The sequence below is a fragment of the Mesocricetus auratus genome, unplaced genomic scaffold (genome assembly GCF_017639785.1).
Source record: "Mesocricetus auratus isolate SY011 unplaced genomic scaffold, BCM_Maur_2.0 Super-Scaffold_100003, whole genome shotgun sequence".
Lineage (NCBI taxonomy): Eukaryota > Metazoa > Chordata > Mammalia > Rodentia > Cricetidae > Mesocricetus > Mesocricetus auratus.
The window spans coordinates 72,518,651-72,542,761 of NW_024429188.1; the positions used below are offsets into that span (position 1 = coordinate 72,518,651).

The 24,111-nt window shown below is 42.1% G+C and overlaps 1 protein-coding gene across 4 annotated transcripts; it reads right to left on the reverse strand.

Annotated features, from left to right (window-relative positions):
* Window positions 1-2,849: 2,849 nt before the first annotated feature.
* Window positions 2,850-22,201, reverse strand: LOC101841716 (nuclear RNA export factor 2). Of its 4 annotated transcripts, none has more exons than XM_021228634.2 (22): window positions 22,110-22,201; window positions 19,293-19,385; window positions 15,054-15,156; window positions 14,115-14,268; window positions 13,520-13,603; window positions 13,300-13,404; window positions 13,102-13,182; window positions 12,909-12,978; window positions 12,655-12,743; window positions 12,425-12,532; window positions 12,141-12,250; window positions 10,655-10,691; window positions 10,251-10,310; window positions 10,114-10,169; window positions 9,854-9,961; window positions 9,694-9,752; window positions 9,464-9,579; window positions 9,331-9,373; window positions 8,698-8,770; window positions 8,038-8,217; window positions 3,226-3,286; window positions 2,850-3,104 (listed from the first exon to the last, which is right to left on the reverse strand). In XM_021228634.2, exons 3-22 carry the CDS (start codon window positions 15,146-15,148, stop codon window positions 3,069-3,071), a joined length of 1,725 nt encoding a protein of 574 aa, XP_021084293.1. In that variant the 5' UTR covers window positions 15,149-15,156; window positions 19,293-19,385; window positions 22,110-22,201; the 3' UTR covers window positions 2,850-3,068. The 4 variants fall into 4 exon arrangements, with proteins under 4 accessions (XP_021084293.1, XP_012970623.1, XP_012970624.1 ...); XM_013115169.3 differs by lacking the exon at window positions 22,110-22,201 and adding an exon at window positions 20,735-20,806; XM_013115170.3 differs by lacking the exon at window positions 22,110-22,201 and adding an exon at window positions 20,696-20,775.
* Between the last annotated feature and the right edge of the window lie 1,910 nt (window positions 22,202-24,111).

Here is a 24,111-nt window from a genome sequence, read left to right on the forward strand (position 1 = left end):
GAAACTTACACACACACATACATGAATGTATGGATAGGATAAAATGTTTCATACAGCACTAAGAAATATGTATGCATACTGATTTGCTTAAAAGCAATGTACAGAGTTGGAGAACTGGCTCAGGAGTTAGGAGCACTGGCTGCTCTTTCCAGAAGGCCTGGGTTCAATTCCCAGTACCCTGTGGCTCACAGCCATTTTTAACTCTAGTCCCAGGGGATCCTATGCCCTTTTCTAGTTTTTTGGGGGGGCATTGCACATATGTGGTACACGTATACATGTAGGCAAAGCACCTATATTCATAAAATGAAAATAAAGGAAAAACCCCAGTGTATAGAAGTATCTGTTGTACTCTCACCCCACTCTCCACCTCACATGTATGTCATTAAATGCTTCCAAGTAAGAATATCTCCTAAGGGAATATTTGCAGATTTCTCTCTCCCTTTCCTTCCCTCCCTCCCTCCCCCTCTGTCTGTCTGTCTGTCTGTCTTCTCTCTCTCTCTGTCAACAGAGAGAGGGAGAGAGAGAGAGAGAGAGAGAGAGAGAGAGAGAGAGAGAGAGAGAGAGAGAGAGAGAGAGAGAGAACTGTGGGAATTGATAGAAAGGCAACTGGAAAACATGTTCATGCCATGAATTCCATGGTCACTGTTGTTCAGAAAGGAAATATAGCAGCTCAGAGACCATGGATCATACTCAATGATGTGATTGCTCCATCTCATGTAGGATCACCTCTATTTCTTCCAAGGAGACTAACAAATGTGCAATGGGATTCTGTTCTCTACATGGTATGACTGAGAATTGTTAATCTTTTTTATACTTTTACTCTTTTGGTGTGTGTGGGGGCTCCATCCAGTTCCCAAATAAATACACAGAGGCTTATTATTTCTTATGAATGCCCAGCCTTAGCACAGCTTATTTCTAGCCAGTTTTTCTTAAATTATCCCTGCCTACTTTTTGCTTCTGGGCTTTTATCTTTCTCTATTTCTGTATACTTTTTTTACTTCTTACTCCATGGCTTGCTGTGTAGCTGGCCCGATGCCCTCCTCTCTTTGTTCTCTTGTTCCTTCCTCCTTCCAGATTTCTCCTCCCATTTATTCTCTCTACCTGCCAGCCCTGCCTATCTTTTCTCTTGCCTAGCTATTGACCGTTCAGCTCATTATTAGTTCAATCAGGCGTTTTATACAGGCAAGGTAACACAGCTTCATGTTGTCAAGCAAATGCAACATAAAAGAATGCAACACATCTTTGTATCACTAAGCAAATATTCCACAGCATAAACAAATATAACACACCTTAAAATAATATTCCATTAACAGAATTGAGTTACAGAAAGTTGTGTCTGACCCCTGAGTTCTTACATGTAAGAACAAAGTTAGCATTATTCTTTATGTAATAAAAACTATCCCCAGTTCCTGTTTTTTTGAAATTCATGTTCTATCACAGAACTATGTAAGTTTACATAAAAACCGCAAAGTGTTAACTAGTAGGTAATTATATTAAACACAATAAAGTACAAGCATAACTTGTCAATGTGTAGGACTGCATCTGTCATAATTTAAAAGCCTGTAACTAGAAAACCCTGTACCAGCATTAGTTGAATTTCAAAAGGTATGGCTGTTTATTGTATAAAGCACAAGCATTATAGAAATAGAGGAAATCCATGAGTCAGGAAACAAATTTTGCAGATTTCTGATTTTTAACACTTGCTTAGAAGCAATTTTTAATTGTCTCTCTTAGTGAAAATTCCCACAGAACTGTCCAAAAAGCGAGACTATGTGCCCTGTTGTTTGGTAGTGAAAACCAATGTCTGAAGACCCTCCCTCAAGAACATGGCATGAAGTACCCTGAGAGCAATGCTTGCAACAGACATGCTAACTCTCCTGATCTCCAGCAGGGCCTAATTTTATAACATTCCTTGTATAGCTCCTTCCAGAATGCAAGAAGGAAACATGCAGAGAGCTGTGAAAAGATCCACTTGCCACCCACTTGCATACAAATCAAAATGTATCATGGTGCAGTGTAGCAGGCTTTCTTGGACTTCCAGGCCCCGAATTATGACATGGAGACTTATTAGCTATGAGTGTTTGGCCTCATCTTATGTTTGTTCCACCAGCTCTTATAACTTACTTTAACCCATTTCTCTTCATCTACATTTTGCCTTGGGGCTTTATACCTTTCTTTCACTCTCTCTGTCCTACTCTGTCTCTGGTTGGCTGGCAGCTGCCTGGCTGGTCCTGGGCATCTCTCTCTCCCGCCTTTCCCTCTCTCTCTTCTTCCTATTTATTCTCTCTGCTTGGCAGCCCCACCTATCCTTCTACTACCTAGCTATTGGCCGTTCAACTTTTTATTAGACCAATCAGGTGCCTTAGGCAGGCAAGGTGAGACAGTAACATGTCTTTACATAATTAAACATGCATCCTTACATCATTAAATGAATGTAGCATAAACAAATGTACATATCTTTGCCTAGTTAAAGTAATATTCCACAACAATGCAGAGCATGAAAACATTCAAATGCCCAGAAAGGAGATATGAAATAAAATGTGTACCCTCTCACCACAGCCTCACTATCCTAGAGACACCTCTTTGACACCTAGGTCACATGATGCTTCTACAGGCCTCCAAGCAGAGCATTTGACAGAGTCCCCAGACTTTGCAGCCTATAAACTGCAAATAGCATGTATCCTATGCATGAGGATTTATTCACAAAGTTTTCACAGAAGCAATCCTTATGGATATGCTTAGGACCAGACAGAGGTGAATGTGGGAGAAGTTTGGGAACGAATGTCCTTTTGGTTCTGGCACCTCTGGCTCTTGGCTGAGGCAGGAGAAAAGCAATTCAGGACACAATGTGCAGAGTAAAGCAATTCTTTATTATGAGAACAAATGGACATCTTTAGAGGAAAGCAGAGAAATCGCTCCTGGGGTGACTGTGTTATCTAACCTACAGGTTAACTTTGGGTTTTTGGTCAGCCAGGCCTCTAATCCCAGTCATGGGAGGGGCCTTATAAACAAACAGAAATAACGTGTATGAGGTGGAATACCATATCCACAGGAGCAGCTTAGAATATTTATTTGAAGAAGTCCTTTGGGATCTTGTCCTCATTCTGCAGGGAAAAAGTCAGGATGTCAGAAGAGCCCTGAATTTGATCCCCAGGCTACCCAGACTTCATCTTGCTGAAGGCACTGAGACATCCACCTTTTACCCACTTGATACCCAGACCCCACCTGGAGAACAGTGAAGATCTCAGCAGCTTTGGTGTAGTCCCATTCATTGTCTTCAAGACATCTGGAGTGACAGAAATAACATGATCAGCTTAATAGAGTCATAAAATGCCTTCGACAAACTCCAACACTGCTTCTGAGAAATGCCCTATATAGAGTAGAAATCAAGGCAACATATATCAGCATAGTAAAGGCTTTAAATAATCACCTTATAGCCAACATCATACTAAACAGAGAAAAACTGGAGGCATTGTCACTAACATCAGTGGAATAAGACACAGATGTCCACTCTTTCCACCTCTTTTCAATACAGTGCTTGAAGTTTTATCTAGAGCTGAAAGTGAAGGAGCTAAGGGAGATAGATACAGTTAGGAAATGAAAAAGGAAATGTGTCTCTTTATAGATGATACGATTCTATACCTAGGGTTATTCCATTATAATTCAACCACAACATTTTTTTAGAATTAATACTTTCAGCAAAGAGGCAACATATCAAATCAACAAACATCCTTAGTCTTCCAACATACTAATGACAATCATTGAGATATAATCAGTGACATAATTTCTGAGAAAGGAATCATGGAAATAATTCCATTAACAACCAAGGAAATGAAATACTTGTACAATGTAAACTTAAGAACACTACAGAAAGCCTGGCGGTGGTGGCGCACGCCTTTAATCTCAGCACTCAGGAGGCAGAGGCACGCGGATCTCTGTGATTTTGAGGCTACTTATAGTTCACAAAAATAGTATTTTGAAATATCTGTTCTACAAAATCTCTTAAGCCACTTACAGAGTATGCAATACACTCTAGATTACCTGCTTTTGTGAACTGTCACCTACGCTAACATGGGTTTTGGTGATACAGCTGTCGAGTCTTTTAGGCTGAGTAACCCCTAACCTGTATTCCTGTTTAAGTAATGCCAATAAAACTCACTGTTTTACCAAGCTGGACTTCGGTGGTATCAGTACTTTAGTCTGTCATCAATTCCCTGAATTCATAGGCTTTTAGATTAAAAACCCTGGTGCCAGGTACACAATACCTCCTATTAGTTGTTCACCAGAGAAATCTTAGAAGCACCCAAATGAATACAGACTAGCTGACATTCTACTATACTCATAGAACAGTGTCATGCTCAGCCATCATCAGAGAAGCCTGCTCCTGCAGTAGAAGAAATAATTACAGAGGCCCACAAATGGACAATGTGCAGACCGAGAGACATTGGAACACTCAGTTCTAAATGGGAGGTATCCATCAAGAACACTGTGGGAGAGAAAGTGAAAAGATTTTAAGAGCCAGAGGGGATAGAAGACACCCAGGAAAACAAGGCCTTTAAAACACAGCAGGACCAATACACATTTGAACTCACAGAGACTGGCAGTACACATAGGGCCTGCACAGGTCTGGGCCTGATGGGGTCCCAGCTTTAAGAGGGAAAGTGGACACAAGCCCATACCCCTAACCTGGAAGCCATCTCTATTTGATAACCATTCACAAATGAAAAATTAGTTTTCTCCAATGGAGTCTCACTGAGTATACAATTTACTCTTTGGTCCAGGCTGCATGTCCAGCAATAGATAGCCAATACCAAACAAATTCAGTGGCATTTTTGGAGGTTCACTGTCTGATAATCTTTGTCAGGGCCTCTGTTTTTTAACCTTATAGGTCCTTCACATATATATCATGGTTTCTAGTTTTGTGTTTTTATGGAATTCTGTGTGTCTCTACATCTATATGTGTTTTTGTGCTTTTTTTTAACTATTCCTCTTTTTTCTGTTGTTTTGTCCTATTCTTGTTTGTTTTCCTTACTGTTATTATCATTATTGTTACTATTATTTAGATGACTATATTCTAAGGAAAGAGAGACAGAAATGGTGTGTACTTGGGTGGTTGGGGAAGCAAGGAGGATCTGGGAAGAGTTGGTGGAGGAGAAACCTTGATCAGAAGATATTCTATGAAAAATTATATTTTCAGTTTAAAAAAACAAATGCAGCCTATGACCATTGCTCTTGGTTGCCCACCATAGACAGATGGTCAGAACCTACTGCTTGAAGACACCATACATTCTGATTACAAGACACTGAGGAATGAAAATGGATGGTAACTGAAAACTCCCTCCATCCTAGATAGCATTCATACTGTTAGAAGGTGCAATGTAGATGGCTGGAGGAGAAAACTGATCAATTGTTTCACCTAACTGTAGACCATATGTTCTACAGTATCAGCCTGCTAGATGAGATGCCCACTGTGCAATGGTGGCATGGCTATTTTGGGGATGAGCAAATTTTTATTAGTTTTTGACAGCCTCATACATGTTTCAATCATAGTCTTTGCCCCTCACCGAATTCTTCCAAGATCCATTCCCCATCCCAATCCAGGCAACTTTGTGTCCTTTATTGCCCAAACTATTTTGGATGTGTGGTTTTCCATTCGAGAGTGGCTGACTTACCAGGAGCTACACCCTTATTGTGCCTCCCTTTCCCAGAAGCTAAAAATTGTCAATATAGCTCCATGGCTACTGGTGGGATTGTGCATCCAACTGTACTCTCCATGGTGGGAACTGGTCTGGTTTTGGGATTGCACAGGTTTTGTGTATGCTGCTGCACTCACTGTGAGCTTAAGGACTTCTCTGGGGAAAATACTTCTCTCAGCTTTTGTTCAGCCGGATAAGTTTTGTCCAACATCAATATTTCATAGGATAGGTTTTGCTGGGTACAGTATTTATGACAGACAGTTTCCCCCAGCATCATGAGAAAGTTTGTGCCAGTTTCTCCTGGTCTACAAGATTCCACCAAGAAGCTGACTGTCAAACAAACTGGGGTACCCTTAGTAGTTACCTCCTTTCCCTTGTCTTGAGAATCTGTCATTTATCTGTGACATACTCATTGTTGTGACTGATTCGTTGTGAATTATCTCAGGGTAGAAATTTTCAGTTAAATCTTGTCAACTTGACACACCTGGGAAGAAGAAACCCCAACTGGGGAACTGCCTCCTTCATATTGGTCTATGGGCATATCTATGTAGCATTTTCTTGATTCTAATCAATGTAAGAAAGGTTAGCCCAACCAGAGCAAGTCCCATACCTGGACAGGTGAACATGGGCACAAGAAAGCAGGCTAAGCAAGACACAGGGAGACAGCCAGTGGTAGGCAGCATTTCTCCATGGTCTCTGATTCACTTCCTGCCTTCAACAGCCCTGCTTTGGCTTCCTATAATGACTGACTGTAATATGTAAGTCAAACAAACCCTTTCCTCTCAAAACTGCATTTGGTTATGGTATTTATCACAACAGTAGGAAAGTAAACTAGGACAGACAGTGACTTTACTCTTCCTATACTTGCATATTCATATCTTCCTCTAGGCTTCCTGAACACCAATAACTCCAATATTTGCTCTTTTAATACTATCTTAAAGTTCCCCTAACTTTCTCCATTCTTCACTTTTTCTTTCTCCAGCTCTACCTTTTTCATGTTTACTAATTGCTTTATCTACAAATTTATGCCTTCTATCACATTTTAAATTGTGCTGAACGTACTTAGCAAAGGGATACAAACACCGAACAAAAATCAAATATTTGTTGAGCTTCTCTTAAGGGTACTGAAATATTTCTGACTTTACGATCACGGAGCTTCCGTAAAGCAAGTGTTAAATTTTTTCTACCTGGGAGTTATCCTGTACTGATTACTGCACAATGGAGGGTGAAGTGGTCACCATCTTTTTGAGTCCTGATGCAGTTCCTTTTGTTCAGCCATGAGGCATTCACATGGTGTTAAGGGGTATGTGGGCTCTAGCCAGCACTGAGTTTTACTGAAGCAGGCCTGGTACTGGTTTTCAAATTTCAGTTCTGTACTCTCCTTCCCCCAAGTAAGAGGGAACTCTATGGGTGGTATATTTGACACCATGTGGTGGTTTGAGAATGAAAACGGTTCCCATAAGCTCGTATATTTTAATGCTTGGTCACCAGGGAGTGAGACTGTTTTGAGAAGGATTAGGAGGTTTGGCCTTTCTGGAAGTATGTCACTGGAAGTGAGCTTCAAAAGTCTCTCTCTTTAACCTGCAGATCAGAATATAAAGCTCGCATCTACTGCTCCATCACATGCCTGTCTGCTTCCTGCCATGATGATCACGGACTTATCTTCTGAAGCTGTCAGGAAGACTCCAATTAAATGCTTTCTTTTATAAGAGTTGCCTTGGCCACAATGACTCTTTATAGGAGTAGAACAGTGAGTAGGACACATAAGCTCTTTACTTCCTGTCTTAAATGATTTCATCATTTTGTTACAGTAAAGGCAGACATGATGGTTTTCAACCTGATATTCAGGGCTCTTGTCCAGGCCACTTCGTTTTTGAATACTGTTCAATTTGTATACATGAATAGATATTGCTGAGAAAACTTTATTCATATGTTATACTCACCTGCTCCCCACTATAGTTTTTCAGTACTTGTTCCTCTTTATTCTTTTATAAATAGAACTGTTTTCTCCATTTAACTTTGGGATATTTAATGTTAATACACAGAAATGCAAATAATTACTGTATATACAATCTTGTATCCTAAAAATCTGGTGAATTTGTTTTTTCACTTCTAATAGTTTCTTAGTGGATTCCTTATGATTTTCCATATACAAGATACACCACATGAATATTATGCTGTTTTAAACTATTTAAAGAGATCAGTATAGATTAGGATATACTTTCCTGAGCCCACTTTGGGGAGGGGAAATAAATATCCCAATTGTTTTTCTAATTTCCTGCAAAGTACCATTATTTACTTGATCTCCCACCCACCCATTTTTTGTACAGCCAGTACTTACTTCTGAGACCAATTAAGTTTCATTCCAGACTGCATAGAGAAAGACTTCACCATTTCTTGCTGCTCTTCAGAGAGTGGAGGCTTGGAAGAAGTGTCGGCAGGTGGCAATGAAACAAAGGCATTTTGGATCTCTTTGGGGCTGGCATTCCTCACAATCAGCTCATCATTCATGATGCATATTCTGGAGGAAAAATAGACACTCAGACAAGTAAAGAAATCAACAGGCCTACATTACCAATGCCAATCCTACAATAACTGCCAATCACTAACCAGACTGTTTCCACATTCCATCTATGCCTGGTTCCCAACATCCTTGTCTGCTTCTCTCTATCCATCCCATATAAAGTTTAACTTTTAAAGACTAACTTGACGAGATTTGTGAATTTAACCCCAGTGTATTTAAACCTGCATAACAAAGGAAGACCTTGAATCAGAGATAAGTCCAATGTATTGGCCAATGACATAGCATGTAAATATCCTATCATGAAAGAAGGTAGTACTCTGATCTCAAAAGCCACACTCTCAACCAGCAAGAGAAATTATTTTATCTATTTGTTGGCTTTCTACAATTCTGAGAATACCCTGAGAACTACACCATCATATTGCCACACTGCTGGCTTTGGACAGGGACAGGAATTTCCAAAAGCAACACAGCGCTGACCTTGAATTGCTATAATGGGTAGCGATGAAGATCCTCGTGAAGGCACGAATACAGCCTTGACATTTTCCTTCCACTTCAAGGACAAGAAACAATATTTTTCCTTAGTATAGCACCTTATTTACATACTCAAACAGCATTCCCAAGTCTGGTTCTTATGCTGAAGTGGCCAGGACCAGTCAGTTGTTGGCTCGGAGTCAGGAGGGTATGGCAGAAATGGGGAGAGAAACAGCAGTAATAATTCACTCCAGTTTGCTGTGCCCCCTACCACACTTTGGACCCTGTGAAAAAATCACTTCCAGTGTTTGATGGGTTTTTTTCAGATCTGTCACAGAGATGAATTTAATTAGTCATGTTTTACAAGTAGAGAATTGGAGATGTTAAGAAACTGGCCCAAAGCTACCGAGTATGGAATTGGAATGAGACTCAACAAACTATAGCTTGTGTCCCTTGTCTGTGAGCTATGAGACAGAAACACATGAACTCAAGTCAGATTAGGATGGTTTGTAGGCAGTAGAACAGGGGAGGGCAGGAAGGAAAAGTGCAGAGTGAGAGAATCTGGAAGGCTTCTCAAGGGTGCCCATCCAGGAGGAGGAAGCAAAGGGGACCTAGAGAGGAAATTCTACAAACACTCACCTTCCTTGAACAACCCATTGACAGAAAAACAGAGCATTATGTCCTGAAAGGGAAAATGGTACAAGCTATGAGCTCAGGATCTTACGCATCTCCAGCTTTCTGTGTATGACCTACAGAAGACCCAGGTACTCACTGTGTGTAAACACAAGTCCACCAAGAAAGAGCAGAAATCATGCTGAGTTTTGGGTAACAAACTAAGAGAGTCCACAATGTCCTGTTTTGTGTGTTTCAGCAATCGCATTCGCGTGTCTATAGAGGAGTGAAGGAGAAAAGATCAGGGGCATGATACAACCTGTTCATTGACAACCCCCAAATTTTTCTATTTACTCCCTTACCCTATCCAGTCTTCTCCATCAAACTTACATGAGTCTTGCAGCTTTTTTATATCTCTGTTATATTTGAAATACTCTTCTAGGTTGCTCCTAGGAGAAAAGAGTACCAGAACTCCATGTTTCACTTAATATAGGCATTTCCTAGAGAGAGGCACACTACTACAGAACAGAGTTAGAACTGTGATACTCACATGTCTGGGTCATTGAAATTGAAAGGAATGGCCAACGAGAAACAGGCCTCATCATGGTAAGCATCAAGGAGACGAAATCGATCTCCATTATCATAATACAAGTAGTATCTAGTAAGGGTAAGGAACGCAAAATAAGGGGACAGGTTATTTCTGTGATCTGAACCCTAAGTGAGACCTAAAAGCTCCTATCGGAAAATGTGATAAGGCAGTTCAACATGGCTCAACTTTCCCGCCTTTCTTGTAGTCCAAGGGGTACTTACTCCTTCAGAAACTGTAGAACTAGATTTTTTATGAGTTCAGAGTCTGTACGTGTTTCCTGAAATAGAAAATAATTTCAGACTATACTCTAATAAAATCTCTTTTGCAACACCACATATCATTCTTGGTTCTTTCTCACCTTGCTTGCTTGGGGGACTTCTACGTCCATTTGTGCTGGTAATATGAGCTCCTTACCATCCTGAGAAAAAGAGAGAAGGTTAGCAATACACAGGGTAAATGGCACTGAATGTCCAAGAAGATCCAGAGACCTAAAGGGAAAAAGGTCATAGGCAGAGTTTTAATTGCCCCTGAAAATTTGATGGAGTTGTGGAAATCTCTATTGTATGGAACATTTGTGTGCCTGTGTTGCTTATGGATACTTTCCCAGGGAAAATGTTGATGTTTTCCAGGAATAGACATAATCTAAAATGAATGATGGTCTGACGCAAACATGTAATCTACATGAAAAACAACAATTTTGAGGGCAAGTGTGAAGATAATTTATGAGAGGAAGCTAAAACAATGTTGAAGGTAGGAACTTACCAGGCGCAACAACTTGGGAAATAGCTCCCGTATGATACTGTCCAAAAACAAAAAGAAATGATTAGAAGTTCAAGCTTAACTAGCTTTTCTTCCTTTTGGGGCATCTACTCACTCTCATCCCTCTTCTTCCACCAGAGTATCCCAGGGTCCATGGCTTTTTCCTCTCCGTGCCTATATTCTTTACCTCAGAGTACCCACTGAAGAATCTGTAGGGAGCAAGGCACTGGGAAGGCACCCACCCAAGGCTCTGCCACCTTGATAGGTATCCAGTGTTCTACAGGATGCTGAAACAGGGAATGAGGAAGGCAGGCTCAGGACTCAAGAAACAGGAAGGTGGGGAGGTGGCAACAGAAATCAGGCTAAAGTAAGGTGTGGGAGATGTCAGGGAGACATAAAAGAGTAGAGGCAAAATAGAAGACACCCAAAGGAAATGGGAGATGGTCTGTCTGGCCTGGTGCTAGAGGGCATGGGTAGGTAGATAGGTCAGGTTATAGGGAAGGAGGGAAGCATGGAGGGAGGGATAGAGGCCTCTGGGAGGTCTGTCTGTCTCTGTAACCTCTTCTGCACTCTGCTTCCTAGTGGCAGTCCACTTCTGGATCCTTGATCTAGGGAGTTCATCATTTTTCCCTTCAAGGAGGGTAGCACTTGCAACAATGAAGGGCACAGAGAAATTAATGTCCATGTCCGCATTACCCATGGTCTCAGCCCTCAGTTTAGAGCAGTACAGCCTTCAGGGAAGCCTGGGACAAATCAAGGATAGTTCAGGAACAAGAACAGATGGCTCCTCTCAGGACAGGTGAGGAGGGATGGTGTAACTGGGATGTCACATGAGAGGGTTCTAGAGGAGCCTGGATGTTCTGAAAAGTGAAAAAGAGCCCAGAATAGGTGAAAGGGAGAGGGTATGGAAGAAGGAAGGGATTTCTGAGAGCATGGTCGAACAGACAGAGAAAGCAGAGCCTGTCTTCCTCCCAGAGGATCAGAGACATCTACTCTCGCAAAAGTAGGGTGCAGCTCAAGCTGCAGGGTGGTTACTACAGAGAATGGTGCCTGTGACCGTTAGTTCTCATTGTGGACTTGACTTAAAGTAGAATCACATGAGTAAGGAGTCTCAGTGAGAAACTGTCTAGACTAGGTTGGTCTGTGGCATGCCTTCAAGGAATGAGGAGGGAAGTCTCACCCAGAACATAGGTGACACCATTTCCCTGGCTAGGCTTTGGACTGAATGAAAACAAACCATGAGCTGAGCACTAGTATGCATTCATTAATTCATTGCTCTCTCTTCTTCACTGTGCATGTGATATGATCAGTTCCTTAAGTTCCTACCACATTAACTTGGAAGCAATGATGGATCGTAACCTGCAACTGTAAGCCAAATAAGCTGTTTATCCCTTAAGTTGTTTTTGACAGTGTATTTTATCACAGCAATGAGAAACAAAACCATAACCCTGGCAATGAAGAGGAAAAAGCCTCAGCAGGTATTATGTACCTGATATAGTTGGATTGATCCGAGAAGTGGCTGCAGAAGGGGTTCCCGTCTAGCCACAGCTCTTCCAGATTTAGATCCTTCACCTTCTCCAACTCAAAAACTGATTTCAGCTGATAAAGACGGGAAGGAATTGGTAAAACTGTCCCAAGGCAAGAGAAACCTTGGAGCCGAGTCACTGCAGTCTCCACCCTCCCTTAGAAGCGTCTACCTGCCTCTTTACCATAACCCCCAGTGTACACTACCACCCACACTCAACACAACCCACATCTGGCTCCCCTTCTCACTTTATTTTTGGAGAGGTTCAGAATCTTAACTTGAGGAGCCTTCTCTACCAAATCAGACAGCCCATCCAGCTGGTACAATTTGTTGTTGCATAAGTTCAAGGCCAAAAGCTTTCAGGGAGGTAGAATTAAAAGATATGGTTATTATTCTAGTGCCTTGCTGACAAATGTTCCCTTCAATCCATCCCTTCTAACCCCCTATTTAAATAAATGCACTGAGTCTATGGCCTCACTTCAGGGATATTTCTTTGAATGATCTGTAATGTAGCAATCATGCAGCTTCTTCGATTCAGCATCATGTCAATATCATTGTCCATCAAGTCTTTAGAAAGTGGAACAAAAGGAATTAGAAGACTGTCAGGTGTCCATTTGGATCAGCATTGGTCCAGATAGATACCCTTCCCAAGTTGCCATCCCTATGTTTTCTTCTTAGGAAGATCCTTCTACCTTTATATGATCTATATAGAATTTCTTTAGTCAGCCATACCTTGGTCAAAGCGGAACCTCTGGAGGTCCAGAGCTTTCTGAGAGGTATCGTATCGTTTCATCACAGTCACCTGCAGACACAGAGAGAGTGGCTCTAAGGTTCTGGGTTCATAGTGTCAGGAATGCCAGGGAGTAAAAGGAAAAAGAGGTGGGTCTGGGAAGAAGACACACAATGTGCCTTGAGTCTGCATTACCTTTAGCTGCTCCATTTGTTCTGATGTGAACTTATTCTGCACAGAATAGGGTACAATAGAAGGACTGACCAAGATAGGTATCTGTGAGAAGGAGAGGCAGGTAAGTACTGTGACCTCTAATTCCAAGGATGATGCTCAGCTCTTGGCCAGTCACCACCCCTTTCAGGACTAGCTACAGAGAATGCTATTAGCACACACCTTATGGTGTGTCTCATCATAGATCTTGTTGCTGATATCCTTCAATGCAGAGGCAGTCCTAGCATTCTGGATAAAGAACCTGGCCCGATGTTTGTCATAGTGGAACTATGGACAATGAAAGGAAAAAAGAGACATGTTAGAAGACAGCAGCTAGCTCCTAATGAGCCTGGCATCCCTCCTCCATTCCCTTGTGTCTATCTGGCTTCACCAGCCTTCTTACATCAACAAGGTTTAAAGGTACACTGCAGAGGTCCTGGATTGATTTTATTAGCCACGTCTTGTCATACATTTTTCCATTTGGAATCTACATTTACAAATAAAAACATAAGAGAAACGAGAGACAGCATGGAATAAGAATGGAGAACAAACTTTACTACCACATGTTCTTTCTTGAACTTTATTCAGCTTTAAAGAACTTCTAAGGGGGTCTCTAATATGATTCTTTGTTTTTTGTGCTAAACATAGACTTTCACAATTAACAGTTCTCAACCTGTGGGTTGTGACCCTTTGGCTGTTGAATGACCCTTTCATAGGGTTGTATATCAGAAGATTTTTACATTATGGTTCATAACAGTAGCAAAATTACAGTTATGAAGCAGCAATGAAAATAATTTTATGGTTGGGGGTCATCACAACATGAAAAAACTGTATGAAACAGTCCTAGCATTAGGAAGGTTGAGAACCTCTGTCCTAGGTCCTTCCTCTCTTCATGCAATAACATTTCTTCAGGTAATGATTTGTTGTGATCGATATGCTCATCCTTCTTTTAGGAGCCAAAATATTCTATCTAATACAGACCTTATTAGGATACTCACTGTGACCTTGAACCAGCTGTCCCAGGCTCTTTTTCCAGCACCCAGACCCATGTCACTCTCCTCTAGCTTATCATGTTTCCACACAGAAGGAAAGCTTTGGTCTTCATCACTGTATTTTCTTCTCCCCCTTTTGAGTCCCAAGGCATAAGGAGCTCTAGGAAAGAGAAAGCAGCAAAGTGGCTATAAAATGCTAACCCATTATTTTATGAATAGGCCCCCTCATTAATACCATGGCTCCAGTTAGAGCTGCTAAACTAGTATTCAATCTCTATCTATCTTCAGTTTTTCAGTGAAAGAAGGTCACAGAGAATGGAAGAGTTGCATAGTCCCAGGGGCTGTTACCTGCCAATTAAGATACTTGACCATGTACTATGTTACTTTGGATATCCCTTATTGTCGGAAGTGATCATTGTTATTTAGAACGTCTTGTAAATATTGTCAGCCTTTTAAAGAATAGCCCATGTGTTAAAAGAATAGCTACCTTCAGTCCATTCAACCCTCTTCCCCTCCCCAGCTTCCTAATGAATAGAACTTGGGCTCACAGGAATAGCCAATGGCAAAAAAGGAAACATTCCACAATTAGATCATTAATCCCTCCTTCTGCGACCCTTTCACCTTGCCAGCACCTGCTATCTGCTCAACTTCAGTGGCCTGGTTACTACACCAATGACCCCTCTCCTTTGATTACTCCGCCCTACCTAGTTTCCTTGCCCTAAGTACTATATAACACACCTAAGGAAAATAAAATCTCACAGCTTGATCAGAAAGCCGGTCTTGCTGTCTGTTTCTCTTGTCTCCTGTACTCTCAATTCAGGTTTTCATGAGCTAGACTGCCGTTGGGCTCTGCTGGCAAAGGCACCTAATTGTCATCCCTTCTGAACATCCCTTAGTGCCATGCTTTCATTATTCTCTTGCAATTCTGAAGATCGAAGCACTTACCTATGATGCTCAAAATAATGGTTCTTTCTGTCAAATTTATGCCTGCTATAATTTGAATGTCCCTTTCTTCCTTGAAAAACACTGTGGTCATCCATGTTGCATTCTGGAATTGGACACATTACAAAGTTTGAAGACACAGCACCAAGTTTAATATAACATGAACAAATTATTATTGTTGACCAAATAAGTATGTTTTCCCAGGCCCAAGCAACCCTGCACATCCTGTGCTCTGTCCTAGCTTGGTGCATTTGACTGACCGTACCCTGCCTATACTTTCCCCAGTATCAAAACTCATGCCTAGTCCAGTCTGGTAAGCCTGCACTTTTCCCAATCTTGAGTTTTGGGTCAATGGCGCATCCTGTGTGTCAGCCCAGCTTATTGTGTCCACATCAGAAACACAACCAATAAAACAAGTACACATGTCCAGAGATCACTTCAAAAACGCAAACAATATAAAAGGTCAAGGTCTGATTGATGTCCTACCCCACCAAAGTCATCAGTCCAATAGAAATATTCTCCAGTGAAAATTACCTAGATGAACCCCAGGGTATAGAACTCAGAAGAACACCCAAACTTCACCAAAACTTTCAAGGAGCTTAAAGAAGACACTGACAGCTAAATAGACTCAAAGAAAATGAATTTAAATAGAATATTAATATTCTCCAAATGGATTAATGACCTCAATGTGAAATCTGAAATGCTGATACTTGTAGAAGAAAATATAGGCAGTCACCCACAGGATATATGTGTAGGAAAGGACTTTCTGAATAAGAATCCTTTATCCCAGGAATTAAGACCAATAGTTTACAAGTGGAACCTCATAAGAACAAAATACTTCCCGTGTGTGATGGAAAAATTAATAACTGAAAGACATAAACATTTAGGCTCTGACAACAGAGTAGGTGACCAGGAGCTCGATCCCATGAGCAGCTGTGCCAACATCTTCCCCTACCCCTTTGCCTTGAGAAGATTGGGAACAAGACAACCTCTTGCCCTATCTGCCATAAAACTTTTAGATCGCAGGATGTGCTCCGGTTGTAAGCCCCTATCCCACAGATGTGACAATTAATTTTACCTAACCAGGTGACAGTTACTGCCTTCTTCAAGGCCCTTCATTTCATGATAAACTTGTACAGAAACTTTGTGTGCTATGTAATCTCTGTAACCATGGGAATCCTGGGAACTGAGACTTGCCATCTCAGGACTCTCCCTCCCTCTTTTCCCTTTAAAAGTTTCTCTTTTTGGCTGGTTGGTATCTCATTTAACCACCATGGAATGGGATCTAAGTTGGCCAGCTTAAACAATAAAAAGAAACCTTTTGTTTTTGCGTCAGAAGTGTCAACTCCTTGGGTGAGTCTCTGGGCTTCTGCAAACCAGGCACAACATTGTGCATGTAAAGAAACAAGCAATCAAGTGAAGAGGAAGCCCACAGAGTAGTAGAGAATCTCTGGCAGCTACACATCAGACAGAAAGTAATATCCAGTACATATAAAGACCTTAAAAACAAGCCGGGCAGTGGTGGCGCACGCCTTTAATCCCAGCACTCGGGAGGCAGAGGCAGGCGGATCTCTGTGAGTTCGATGCCAGGCTGGACCGATAGCCTCCAAAACAATTACAGAGAAACCCTGTCTCGTAAAAACCAAAAAATAATAATGATAATAATAAAACAGAACTTAAAAACAAAGAGTCTAGAGAACAAATCACCCAATTACAAAGGGCTACATAATATACCTGAACAGAAAGTTCTCAAAAGAAAAAAAGCCAAGTGTCCGTCTCCCTAGCAATTAGGTAAATTCTAATTAAAATAACTTTGAGATTTCATCTTCCCTAAGTCACAATGGCTAAGATTAAGAAAACAACTGATAACAAACATTGGTAAGTGATGGGGGAAGTCCTGTGTATTTGTCAATAAAGCACTGTTGGCCAATAGAAAACCAAGATAGGTGGGACTAGGAGTCCAGGAGGACTCTGGGAAAGAGAAACACAGGGAGTCGAGATGTAACGCCATGGGTTAGGAAGCCTGGAAACCTCTCCGGTAAGAGAAATACTTAGATTAACAATTATGGGATAAATACTTAAGTCAGAGGTAGCCAGTAAGAAACAAGCAAGGCCAACAGCTTCATAATTAATATAGCCTCCTGTGTGTTTATTCGGGACTGATGCGGCTCTAGAACCAGGCTGGCAGGAAAGCGGCTCTGGAACCAGGCTGGCGGGAAGGCTTCTCTCAAGGAAAAGGTTTCCCTTTACAGGTAAGGAGGCAGGGAAAAGGAGAACCCCTATTCATTGTTGGTGGGACTGCAAACTGGTGTCGCCATTCTAAAAATCACTGTGGAGGATTTTTAAAAAGATAAAAATAAATCTACCAGGTGACACAGCTATACTACTCCTTGGTATGTGCCAAGAAGACTCTATTTCCTAGTCCACAGATGCTTGCTCAGCTGTGTCAATTGTCACTCTAGTCACAACAGCTAGGAAATGGAAATAACCTAAATGTTATTTAACTGATGAATAGTAATGAAAATGTGGTGCATATACACAATGGAATATCACTCAGCTATAAAGAAAAATGAAAACTTCAGGTAAATGAACTGAAGTAGAAAATATTGAGTGAGGTAACCCAGACACAGAAAGACAAATACTGTGTGTTCTCTCAAATTATGGTTCCTAGCTTCAAATCTTCAGGTGTGAGTACATAACCTGAAGTAATACAAAAAGCAGGAGAGTAAAAGGATGCCATGGCACAAGGAGAGCTGGAGAAGGGTATCGAATAGCAAAGATACAGGTGACATTAAGGAGGAATGTTAAAAAATTGGGGGGCTTTAATTGGAGAGCAAGGACAGAGGAAAATAAGGAAGGAGAGAAAGGGATAAATAACAGTAAGAATGTGTGAAAGAGACATAATCAGTGTTATGTGTGCGTATACACACTCACAGTTTAAATGGAGTTATGTATCTTCGGATGATGAGTCTCTCCCCAAGAGCCACAGACTAACAAAACCTAGAGTACCAGGAATTAGAAGCGTCCTTCTGAATTGTTGCTCACAGGCTCATAAGAATATGGACTGTTGCTGTGGCCCTTAGTTACCTCTCAGAAGTTCCTATTGCTGAGAACACCACATACTTTAGAAACAAGACTCAATGGATTGAGATGGCCTAACTCAAAAGCCTCTTCCTTGAGGGCTACCTTGTACAGTACTGGAAGGTGCTATTAATGCTGCCAAGGGAGGGAAGCAATTAATAGTCCTACCCAGATGTGATGCCTATGAACCACAACAAAGACCAGCATGGCAAGATATCCTTAAAGATAAAATAGTGGCACATATCTTGGTGGTAAACAACATTTGTCTAGTTGAACTTAAGGCCTGCTTAGACAGAGGCCATTACAAAAAGCCACAGCTGGTTAAAATGCAGCAGGTTACAACTGACTGTGAGGTGCCTAGCCCTAGCTAATACATCTAAAACACAATTCTTACAATTTAGAATCAGAGAACATTTCAGAATAAAGGGCAGATCAATTGCTAAAGACAGGGACTCAGTAAATCTGCTGCATGGTTGTAATTTCTAGATATGATAGGGAAGCTACACCTATGAAATCTCAATACAGTTGTTTAAAAAAATACCTGAACTATGACATCATCAGTTGGCAGGCAACAAGGGTACAGAAATATTCATGAGACTATATTCCTAGATGAAGAGCTACAGTAAATTAAAGACTGCTGTAAAAGGGACAATTAGTCTTCCCTAGGTATAAGCCCCCTAAATGATTATCCAATGTAAAGTGGTCAGCTCTAAAAAGCATATACATATTAGCAACAGTAAACAGATTCAGCAGGTTGTATTTATATATTTGTTTACATACTATAATAATATTAGTTTTAAAAGAGACTATGGATATGAGATGTGAGAGGGCAAGTTTGGACAGAGAAGAGGGAGGGGAAATGATGTAATTATATTTTACTAAATAAAACAAATGTAAAAAACAGGACATTACTAGTAGTTACATATTTAGATCATATGACAAAGATTTAATTTCAAAAAATTACCGTTGTCTGCTGACTTTTTTAAATTAATGGATTTTTAGCTAAAAGGAATAAGGAAAATAAAAAAGATGGTTTTGAAGACCAGTACACTATACTAAGTCAAAAACACTAAATACACATAAATTTGAGAAAAATACTCCTGTATCATATTCCATATTAGTGATGATGTTTAAATTCCTATACTATGAAAATCCTTTTACCTGAATGAAAGGATGGCTCAGATTTCTCGGATGACAGATCAGTGTTGTTTCTGTAGGTCAAGGCCAGTGTTGTGCAGGACAAACGTGGAGGGCCTGCGGGAAGAGAAGAATGTGAGTGGTGTGTTTAAGCTGCATGCTATAAAATACCACAAACTGGAAGGTTTACATCTTTAATACAATATTTGTATTATATTTTTTGGTTTTCTGAGACAAGGTTCCTCTGGATTGTTTTGGAGGCTGTTCTGGAACTTGCTCTGCAGACGAGGCTGGTCTCGAACTCACAGAGATCGCCTGCCTCTGCCTCCCAAGTGCTGGGATTAAAGGCATGTGCCACCAACACCCGGCCCCTTTATTTTATTTTTTAAACAGGCTTCCTCACTTATGTAGCCCTGGCTGGCATGGACTTCACTATATATGCTAGCCTGGTCTCAAATATCGAGCCATACTACTGATTTCTGCCTCTCAATCGCTGGAATTTACAGGCTTTGGCCTTCAAACACAGCCAACTTGAATACATTTGAATATCTCAAATTCCCACAACAGTAGCCCTATGATTCACTTATCCAATACTATTTTAATATATCTCACTTATAATTTTACTCAATATGCTAAAATATGCCACTATTCACACATAAACTTATGGACAGTGTTTTCAAGAGGGAGTGAAATAAGTGATGGTTAGAAACTTGGGGAAAGGAGAACAAAACATGTGTTTGGTTGGAGTGTAAGATAGTTGGATTTCCTCAATTCAATGAGATTAGGGCACACCACAGATACTTTGAAAAACAACTGAATTTCAAGTAAATATTCAGAAACAAACTCTGCACTGTTACATGATAGCTGGGTTCACATTTCCAATACTTTTCAAAATCTTTCTTTTTCTCTTTTAAATTAATTTTAAAAAGACACAGAAGTTAAGATTGGATTTGGAGTGGTCCATAGGAACTGAAATTTAAGAAGATGAGCACTTGGGAGGCAGAGGCAGCCACATCCCTGTGAGTTCGAGGCTAGCCTGGCCAACATAGCTAATTCCAGGAGTGACAGGTCTATGAAAACCAAAACAAAAGGGACGAAGATAAACATTAACGAAAATGTCCTAAGAGGAACCATTAGTTTTTCAAGTAAATTTTTAAAAGGCAAAGACGCAGACAATAAAAAGGTTGTGAGGAAAAGATGAGACTTCTGAGAGGAAGGCATGGTACTGGTACAACAAGGCTCCCAGAAAAGACTGCGAAAGTTTGAATCGCAGCGGCAGCCCCTTTGGCTCACCCGACCACGACTCCGCTTTCCTGGCCAACGTTCGCAGCCCCACCCCTATTCTCCCTCAGGCAGAGGGAACAACTTCCCCTCCCCAGCCAGGTCCGCCCTCATACACCTCCCACCCACGGCCGCCACCGTGTCACCTCTACTCCCCTGCCACAGCTTTCCCGCTGCGGCTTTACCTCCCTGTTTCCGCTTTTCGCTGGGTGGCCGATCTGCCTTCCCACAGAGACTCGCCCCCTTCCGCCCGCCCCTTCCCCCGCCCCCTTCCGGCCGCCCCCTTCCGCCCGCCTCCGCCCCGCCCCTTCCCCGCCCCCTTCCCCGCCCCCTCTCCCGCCGCTTCACTTCCCTATCTAGGGCTTTCCCGTGGCCACTTCTCCCCACCCTGGTACCCCCACACTGGCCGCTTTGCCTCTCCGGCTCGCTTCGCCTCCCCGCAATGGCTTTCCCTTGGTAGAGTCTCCTCCCCACCGAGGCTTCCCCCATTTCGGGCCTCTTCGCCACCCCACCTCCCGGGCTCCCACGCGCTTCGCCTCAGTTCCCGCGCGCGCCCCGCTGCCGCCGCCGCCGCCGCCGCCGCAGCCTCTGTGGCCGCCACTTTGCCTCGCCTCCGCGGCTCTTACCCCACTCCCACTACTTCGTTTCCCCACTTTGTCCCTTGGCCCCAAGTCACTTTTCTTCCCCTGAGGTTGCCATTTAGTCTTTAGGTGGCCTTTGCTTTCCTGCTTAGCAGCTTTGCCTCCTCGAGGTGGCTTTGTCACAATCGCAAGTCTGCCTTGCTATTGCTACTTTGCCTACCAACGGACTGAAGGAGTTTCTTGCTCATTTCGTGCTTTCAAAGCCTGAGATGGTGGGTCCCAGATGCCAGGCCACCCTGCCACCACTTTTCCTCCCCTCCCCTGCTGCTTTTTTGTGGCCCATTCTCTGGCCTCCTTCTCTCAATTGCCGCTGCCTCTCAGCTTCCCTCCTCAGCCTGAGCCCTCAGTGTCACCACCATAGAGCCAGATCTCGGATGACTCCTGGATAAGATTCCTGCCCACCCCATTCAATTCACACAGGGTTTCTCTATCATAAGTGGTAAAGTACGACCACATTCATAAAATTTCCCTTTGCCTCCATGGCAACTCCTTGTCTCATCATCTCAGCAGTATACCTGAGCAAACCCGTGGAACAATCTGGGCATCTTACCATAAAACCACCTACCCCACCATCAGAGACAGAAAAAATCAGTGGGAATGCTGAGAAAAGAACTAATCTCCCTTCAAAACCACTAGATTGAAACTCTAGTCAGAGCCGGAACCGGAAGGAATCACAGCTCCTAAAGATTCCTTCCTCGAGAACAAACGCCCAAAAGTTGACCTGTGACCTCCACAATACACTCTGTGTGCTCACATGTGCAATAAAAAATAAATGTAAAAAATAAAACTATTAAAAAAAGATTCCTTCCTCTTCAGATCTGTGGAAGCGACAGCCAACATAATTAATGGCTGAAGCTTAGCAAATATTCTCAGAGATGCGAATAAGATTGAGAAAAACCCCGCAGCTTTGGCATCCTACCTGTCTTCCAGATTTTTGCCTGGAGAGCACTACATCACCGCAAAGACGAAACCGCCACTTGCTTTCTTGAACGCTCCGCTCGTGACTGAGTCTCCAGGAAGTGCCTTGTGCGTGCTCTGGGCATGCTCCTTGAAGGCTCTGTCTTCAAATGCCTCGTGCTCTGGGCGTGCTCCTTGAATGTCTTCAAATGCCAGAGAAGATTGTGCGTCACGTGACCACAATCGTCACTTGATGGATAGCTCAGAGTCACGTGATCATAGCATGCTACGTAACCATAAAATCCAGAATCAGCCATAGAGTAGATTTGACCCAGGCTGCTTTGACAATTTTGTCAGCCCTATTACGTCTTAGCGCTCCCTGACTACAGGAAGTGGCGGATTATCAGAACTATAACTCGTTTTTTAATTAAGAATAAAATAGATAGTGGGTCTTTAATTCCAGCACTCAGAAGCCAAAGGCAGGTGGGTTTCTGTCAGTTTGAAGCCAGCCTCTTTGACAAAGTAAAACCTTGTCTCAATAATAACAGGACGGTGGTGGTACACGCCTTTAATCCCAGCACTCAGGAGGCAGAGGCAGGCAGATCTCTGTGAGTTAGAGTCCAGCCTGGTCTACAGAGCCAGTTCCAGGACAGCCTCCAAAGCTACAGAGAAAACCTGTCTCGAAAAAACAAAAAAAGTCAAATGATGATGATGATGATACAGCTGAACCAGACACCATATTCGTGTGTGTGTGTGTGTGTGTGTGTGTGTATGTGTGTGTGGTGGTTGTATAAAAACAGCATCTACAGGACTTTAAACTGGGAATGCAGAGTGCTTCACGTGTGAAAGATGGATATTCTGTACCTACCACTGAGAGAAAGAGAGATTACACACACACACACACACACACACACACACACACACACACATAAAATCTTCAGATCCGAGACTTCGACATGCTGGTGCTCATGGATATGTGACTAAATAATACTGTGAACTAGGTTTTTGGAATCTATTCCCCATGAAGAGATGCCTCGCCCAGCTTTGATGTAGAGGAGGAGTTTGGTCCTGCCTCAACTTGATGTGCCATGCTTTGTTGATTCCCTGGGAGGCCTGCCCCTTTCTGAATGGAGGAGGAATGGATGGGGGTGGGAATGGAAGAGAGGAGGGAGGGGAAACTGTGGTTGGTATGCAAAATAAATGGAAAAAACTAATTAAAAATAATAAGTGTAAGCACTGCAGTGATATAGTGACTGAAAAAAACAGATCGACCTCATGACCAAATCAGCACATAAGGAGAGACAACATTACTAGTAACGAGTAGATGTAACTTTAGTGTTAACAAAATGGCAGTTTCCATGGGACCTATAGACTTAGGAACCCACAATGTTCAAGACAGTGTGTAAAGCACTTTGTATTGCATTTGTTTGTGTTTGGGCCTGAGGTATGAGAACCTGAATTTACCTCCCATGTTGGGCGAGCTATAGGTAACACACAAAGAGCTTCTGCAGCAATAACCTGACCAGTGCATAGGCTTGGACTGCATGTGTCCTTGTGTACAGTTTCCCCAGCCCATCAATAGGCCAGTCTCTGAAATGCGGTCCACATGGGATGACATCAGCTCTCACTTGGACGAATAGGGTAAATGAAGATTCTAAATAATTTTTAAGGAATACTGTAAAAAAATAGGGGAAACTTCACTATGAGATATGCAATCTATTCTCACAAACTTTTTATTTATTTTTGTTTTTGTTTTGTAGTTCTGTGGATCTAATCCAGAACCTTACAGATGCTAGGCAAATGGTTTTCCACTACTCTTGGTATTTTTCCAAGCACCTCAAGCCCTCAGTCATATAAACACCTCCCCTCACACCCTAGTGGTGGGCAGTACCAAATACCAATCCTCTTCAGACACACACGCACACACACACACACACACACACACACACACACACACACACACACACACAATGTCCGGAGAGCCTGCATATAATTGCAGCTGTTTGATTCCTAAGTGTTAGCAC